This window comes from Mauremys mutica, chromosome 13 (assembly GCF_020497125.1).
Source record: "Mauremys mutica isolate MM-2020 ecotype Southern chromosome 13, ASM2049712v1, whole genome shotgun sequence".
Lineage (NCBI taxonomy): Eukaryota > Metazoa > Chordata > Testudines > Geoemydidae > Mauremys > Mauremys mutica.
The window spans coordinates 59,082,481-59,089,971 of record NC_059084.1 but is presented as its reverse complement, the minus strand read 5'-3'; the positions used below and the strand labels follow the sequence as shown (position 1 = coordinate 59,089,971).

Sequence of the window (7,491 nt, the reverse complement as noted above, 5' to 3'; positions counted from 1 at the left end):
GAGGGAAGATTGAAAAAAATGGGTTTGTTTAATCTGGAGAAGAGAAGACTGAGAGGGGAAATGATAAGAGTTTTCAAGTACATAAAAGGTTGCTACAAAAGCAGGGAGAAAAGTTATTCCCCTTAACCTCTTAGGACAGGACAAAATGCAATGGGCTTAAAGTTCAGCAAGGGTGCTGTTGATTGGACATTAGGAAAAAAATTCTGGGACCTCCACCATTGAAAGTTTTTAAGAACAGCTCAAACACCTGTGAGGAATGGTCTGGTAATGACATAGTCCTGCCTTGAGTTCAGAGGACTGTCCTAGATCGTAGAATCATAGAAGACTAGGGTTGGAAGATACCTCAGGTGGTCATCTAATCCAACCCCTGCTCAAAGCAGGGCCAACACTGACTAAATTGTTCCAGCCAGGGCTTTGTGAAGCTGGACTTTAAAAACCTCTAAGGATGGAGATTCCACCACCTCCCTAGGTAACCCATTCCAGTGCTTCACCACCCTCCTAGTGAAATAGTGTTTCTTAATATCCAGCCTAGACCTCCCTCACTGCAACTTGAGACCTTTGCTTCTTGTTCTGTCATCCGCCACCAGTCGAGAATAGCTGAGCTCCATCCTCTTTGTAACCCACTTCAGTTAGTCGAAGGCTGCTATCAAATCCCCCCTCACTCTTCTCTTCTCCACACTAAACAAGCCTAGTTCCCTCAGCATCTCCTTGGAAGTCATGTGCTCCAGCTCCCTAATCATTTTCGTTGCCCTCCACTGGACTGTCTCCAATGTGTCCACATTCTTTCTGTAGTGGACACAAAACTGGACACAATACTCCAGATGTGGCCTCCCCGGTGCCGAATAGAGGGAAATAACCACTTCCCTCGATCAGCTGGCAATGCTCCTACAAATGCAGCCCAATATGCCATTTCACTTTTTGGCAACAAGGACACACTGCTGACTTATACCGGGGTTCTCATTCACTGTAATCCCCAGGTCCTTTTCTGCAGAACTGTTGCTTAGCCAGTTGGTCCATAGTCTGTGCATGGGATTCTTCCTTCCTAGGTGCAGAACTCTGCACTTGTCCTTGTTGAACCTCATCAGATTTCTTTTGGCCCAATCCTCCAATTTTTCTAGGTCACTCTGGACCCTATCCCTATCCTCCAGTGTACAAGGACGTTGAACAAAACCGGCCCCAGGACCGACCCTTGGGGCACTCCACTTGATACCGGCTGCCAACTAGACATCAAGCTGTTGATCCCTACCCGTTGAGCCCAACAATCTAGCCAGCTTTCTATCCACCTTACAGTCCATTTATCCAATCCATACTTTCTTAACTTGCTGGCAAGAATACTGTGGGAAATTGTATCAAAAATTTTGCTAAAGTCAAGATATATCATGTCCACTGCTTTCCCCATATCCATAGAGACAGTTATCTCATCATAGAAGGCAATCAGTTCAGCAGTCAGGACCAGCTGAGGTCCCTTCCAGTCCTACTCGTCTATGATTCTGTTAATGTAAAGACATTTCCTGTGGATTATCTGAGTTTGTTTCAAAGCCAGGAACGTATGGACCTATTTTCACTGGGACTCACATGAGGTCTCCACACAGATTTTGCACCAGGATAACTATTTTGGTTAGTGGTGCGAATGTGTTATGGAAATAGTTATACCGCTATACAGTTTACCAATTGATCACTCATTTTCCTTCCCACGTGGGAAGGAACTATCCCGCCAGAAGCACCATCAAATCAAAATAGTCTACACTATTTGGTGTAGACGAGTGGACACCTCATGTTGCCCCTCATCTCAGTTTCCCTTCTTCATTCACCGTATAATGGTGGAGTTCTGCTGGTGGAGCCGACAGAGCACTGGACTGGGACTTTGGAAAGTTGGTTTCCTGCCGTGAGCCTGCTGAGTGACTCTGGGCAGGTAACGTCGCCTCGTTCTGCCTGAGTTTCCCCGGCTATAACATGAGGACAAGGGCGTGGAGCTAGAGCTAGAATCACAAAGCTCCCAATTTAGGCACTCGAATCCCAGAATCTGGCCCCCGGCATTCACAAACCCAGCTCAGCTGCTGGCAAATCCTGCAGGCACCCAAGTGTTTGCAGCAAACGGGCTGTAGGTGACCATGGATGTGTCCTCTGAAGCCCCACACCAGGCATCCGGAGGCTGAGGCACTGGAGTGATGTACAAGTATGCGCAAGGTGGGCAATCCCCTGCCTGACTCACCTGCAGGGCCCCATCCTGGAGGCCAGGTGCCCAGATGCATTGGAGAATCCCACTGGGCCCCCAATTATCTGGAAACAACTGGCCTAAAATCATTGCAGAAAAATGGGCAAATAGGAGGCCTGTGCTGGTGTCCAGTGTTCTGGGGCACAGGTCAGAGGGTTTCCTTTGGCTTTTCTCTTCCTTTGAAGGGAGCCTGTGGATGAAATACACTCTAAGAAACAAAAGTTAATTATTTAATTTTCTAATGTTGGAGTTCCATGCTGACATTGTAACCCTATATTTTTAGAATACAGGCATCTTATTTTTTTTAGGGTGTATGTATATCTGGAAGTGTCTCACCCTACCTGGAATAGATGCCCAGTGTTCCAGCTGAGTTCATTTTGCCTGCACTCTCTCACTGAGCACAATCTCCCCTCATTCTCTGAACTTTGAGCAGCCACAAGTTCAAGTCTCCCACCTGTGGCATCTTATATAGGTCCTAAAAAGAAGGGGAGTCACAGGTTTTAAGAGGTCTTTCCATCTCCACTTTCTCTCACAGTTGTGAATTTGTAAGAGCTGGACTCAAAGACCAATGAAGCTCCGGGAAACACGACCTGGGACTACAGCAGGCTTCGCTTCAGGATCTAAGCAGACCATGTTATATCTACTTTTTTTTTTAACCCAAGGAAATTAACCAGTTAGCATAGTCCAAACATGAATTTCCTGCAAGCTTTCCTCAGGGCCTCCTGGACTTCTTTGTTTCTCAGGCTGTAGATGAGGGGATTGACCAGCGGAGTCAGGACTGTGTAGACGACAGAGAGAACTTTCTTGAAGTCGCTCAGGATGTCAGTGGTTGGGAACATATAGACAATCAGCAGAGTTCCATAATAAATGCTCACCACAATGAGGTGGGAGGAGCAGGTGGAAAAGGCCTTTTGCCTCCCGGTGGTGGACGGGATTTTCAGGATGGTGGTGATGATGCAGATGTAGGACATCAAGGTAAGGAGGAATGGGGCCAGTGAGAAAAGGAAGCTCACTGTGAAAGCCAACGTTTCCATCAGGTGAGGGTCATTGCAGGAGAGTTTTACAAGGGGGATGAAATCACAAAAAAAATGGTCAATACCATTGGGGCCACAGAATGTTAACTGTGAGATAAACAATGTTGTTATGCTACAAAGAAGGAAGCCACCTATCCAAGAGCTACCTGCAAGCTGTAGGCAAGACCTGTCACTCATACGGGCTGCGTAGTGCAATGGGTTGCAGATCGCTAAATACCGATCATAAGACATCATCGACAGGAGAAGACATTCTGTAGCAAGCATAGAAGCAAAGAAATAATATTGTGTAATACACCCATTAAATGAAATAGTCCTGTTCCTAGTCAGGAGACCAGACAGAACCCTGGGCAGGATGGTGGAGCTGTAGCAGGTCTCCAAGCAGGACAAGTTCCCCAGGAAGAAGTACATGGGGGTGTGAAGGTTCTGATCAGTCACAACTAGCACCATGATGAGGATGTTCCCGGCCACGGTCGCAATGTAGATCACTAGGAACAGCAGGAAAAGAAGGAGCTGCAGTTCAGGGAGATCCCCGAATCCCAGGAGGATGAATTCTGTGTTAGACGTTTGATTTCCCTTTTCTGGATTTGTCATTGGGTTTGTGTACGAGAAAGAAATTAACTGCAACAAAAATGAAAAGCAATGTTCACTCAATAAATCATCAGCACTGTTTTCATTGTCCCCCTCTGCTGCCTACTTGAACGATGGGTGAGTGGAGAATGGAGGCAGGGGAGGGGAAATGCCATCTCGTGAGCCCTGGGGCAGGTTTCATATCTGAGCATCCTGCAGGTTCAACAAAACTTTAATCTCTCGAAACTCATGTAGTTACTTGACCGGTGGCACTAACCACTCTAAGACTATGGTGATGGGGCTTAGGTACAACAGTACAAAAACATATTCCTTGCAAAAAAGAACAGGAGTACTTGTGGCACCTTAGAGACTAACAGATTTATTTCAGCATAAGCTTTCGTAAGCTACAGCTCACTTCTTCGGATGCATAGAATGGAACACACAGACAGGAGATATTTATACATAGAGAGAACATGAAAAGGTGGAAGTATGCATACCAACAGGAAGAGTCTAATCAATTGAGATGAGCTATCATCAGCAGGAGAAAAAAAAACTTTTGAAGTGATAATTGAGATGACCCATAGAAGGTATGAGGAGTACTTAACATAGGGAAATAGATTCAATTTGTGTAATGACCCAACCATTCCCAGTCTCTGTTTAAACCTAAGTTAATTGTATCTAATTTGCATATAAATTCCAGTTAAGCAGTCTCTCTTTGGAGTCTGTTTTTGAAGTCTTTTTGTTGCAAAATTGCCACCTTCAAGTCTGTCACTGAGTGGTTAGAAAGGCTGAAGTGTTCTCCCACTGGTTTTTGTGTCCATTTATTCTTTTGCATAGAGACTATCCGGTTTGGCCAATGTACACGGCAGAAGGGCATTGGTGGCACATGATGGCATATATCATGTTGGTAGATGTGCAGGTGAATGAGCCCCTGATGGCATGGCTGATGTGATTAGGTCCTATGATGGTGTCACTTGAATAGATATGTGGACAGAGCTGGCATCGGTCTTTGTTGCAACCTGAAGCAAATACTCATCAGCAACCGCACACCATAGAACATAAACACTAACCCAGGAACCTATCCTTGCAACGAAGCCAGCTCTGTCCATATATCTATTATAGTGACACCATCATAGGACCTAATCACATCAGCCACGCCATCAGGGGCTCGTTCACCTTCACATCAACCTCTCTAACCACTCAGTGACAGACTTGAAGGTGGCAATTTTGCAACAAAAAAACTTCAAAAACAGACTCCAAAGAAAGACTGCTGAACTCGAATTTTTTTTCTCCTGCTGATGACAGCTGATCTCAATTGATTAGACTCTTCCTGTTGGTATGCATATTTCCACCTTTTCACCTTTTCATGTTCTCTGTATGTATAAAAATCTCCTGTCTGTGTGTTCCATTCTATGCATCCGAAGAAGTGAGCTGTAGCTCACGAAAGCTTATGCTGAAACAAATTTGTTAGTCTCTAAGGTGCCACAAGTACTCCTGTTCTTTTTGCGTATTCAGACTAACACGGCTGCTATTCTGAAACCTGTCATTGCTTGAAAAGTCACACATTTCACTGCATTGTGTATGGAAGCAGAACAATGTTCTATAAAGATTGGAGATCCATGGGCCAAACACGCCAAGATTTGACATTTAAGAGCAAGTCGTAACAAAGAAACAAACCAAGCAACTAAGGGTTGGATTTGTAGTGTGTGGGCAGCCAACTCCAAGTGAATTGCTGTGGAAATGGGCTGTCTAGAGCCATTTGAGAGTTTTCATCCTCAGACAAATGCCTCTCCTTCCCTGGACCAAGATTTCATTGTCCTGCAGTCGGACACTCTACAGATAGAGACGCAATCTTCATTAAAAACAAACAAACAAAACAACGCCACCATGTTAGCTAGAAATGGATTCTCTCTTGCAAGAAAAAACTTCTGGATTAAATTTGAAATTCATAAGAAATGTGCTATTTTCATATTGTGGCAGGGATGTAGAACCCAAACTTCCATTTCATTGTCTATTCTGTGATTTCAAATGTTGGTTTTCATTCCAGTTTTCACTTTTTAAAAATTTATTTATCTATTTTTAATTGCATTTCTGGGTAATTTTTTATTTTATATTACATTATATTTTATAGTTATTTAAATTTATTTATATCATGTCAATTTTATATTATTTCGAAAGCTCTATACAATAACTTCCTGAACAACGTTTTCTAGAAATTTATACGTTCCCGGGAAACATTTTAATCTTGACTGAAAACATTTTCCATCCGAAGTTTTTATCAACTCTACATTTTCTTCTTTATCTTTGGTTAAAACAAAATTAATTCTTTCTCTGTTTGTGGCTGTCTAGGCTGCCATGGCTCTCTCTCTTGTCATTGCTGACCCTTAGAGAGAATCGGTGGGTGAGGTCATATCTTTAATTAGACTGATTTTCTAATCCTTATTAACTGCTCAGTAAGGCCCTGATCCTGCACAGAGTTATGCACAAGGTTATTTTGACACCCCGGGAATAATTCTGTTCTGTCCAAGCCTTCTCCCATTGAAGTCAGAGATCAAATTTCCACTGACTTCAAGGATGGGGCCCTTTGATTCCAATGGGATTTGGACAGCTAATGCCTTTAGCCTTCTTTGAAACTTATAGCTCAGCTCAGCAGGATTTGATTTCCACTGATCGACGTTGGTAAACGTCGATATCAGCCAACACCCTGAAACCAACAAGAAACTATATCAGCAACAGTCGGTGTTAGTGCAGCCTTCCCCGCACCTTGCGCCTGCAGAGATGGTGTCACCAGCCCAGTGGTCGGGCACGGAGCCTCCTGCACCCAGCTGTCCTGGGAGTGAGCAAGTGGGGCTGCAACAGCAGAGCTGCGGAGGGCTCCCTGCATGGCCATGGGGCCAGTGGCACCCATCCAGGTGCCAGGTGCAGGGAAGGCTGCCAGAGCCAAGAGCCCCAGCCTGGTCTGTGAGGAGGGGGAGGAGGGCCTCGCTGTGGGCTCACCACTGTTGAACAGCTGAATGGCTTCTACACATGGACAGAGCCATTCTACAGCAGGGTCAGAGCAGCTGCCTTCCCTGTCCCATGCGCCCCTGTGTCTTTCACCCCTCAGCAGTGCAGGGAGCCACCAGTATCTCTGCTGTTACTGCTGGGAGTTCCCCCTGCACCCGTGTTGTCAGCGCTACCCCAACCCCACCCCCGTTTAATTTTCCCATAACGGTAAACATTAACATAGTTAAAAACTGGGTGGAAAAACCCCTTAATAGAAATCAATATTCGTGGTCTAAATCACAAAAATAAACTCTCATTCTGCCAAGCCTGCTCAGAGTCAACGTCTCCTCCCCGAGCACCGTGCGCAGCAGCAGCTACCAGCTCTGAGTTACCTACATCACCTCACTGAACCTCTCAGTGCCCTGGCCAGGCTAGTGCCACTGAGAAAAGTAAACTCTTTTGGGTAGCACGTAGAAGAGGTTAGAGAGGAAGGAAGGCTGCTCCAGTGTTTGAAGCGCTGGCATTGGACTCGGCAGATGTTGGTTCATTTCCCTGCTTCATCATCAGCTCCTTGTGTGACTTTGAGGCCAGATTTCCAAAGGCTGGTAGGTATCTAACGGCCATACCCAATGCCCATCAATTTCCAATCCTACTGAGGGGTCTGCATCTTGAGGTGCCCAATATACCTCC

At 45.2% G+C, this 7,491-nt stretch overlaps 1 protein-coding gene across 1 annotated transcript; it reads right to left on the bottom strand.

Annotated features, from left to right (window-relative positions):
- Positions 1 to 2,889: 2,889 nt before the first annotated feature.
- LOC123347896 (olfactory receptor 1020-like) lies at positions 2,890 to 3,840 on the bottom strand. The gene has a single exon (XM_044985080.1). The coding sequence runs from the start codon at positions 3,838 to 3,840 to the stop codon at positions 2,890 to 2,892; it is 951 nt and encodes a 316-aa protein (XP_044841015.1).
- Positions 3,841 to 7,491: the final 3,651 nt, after the last annotated feature.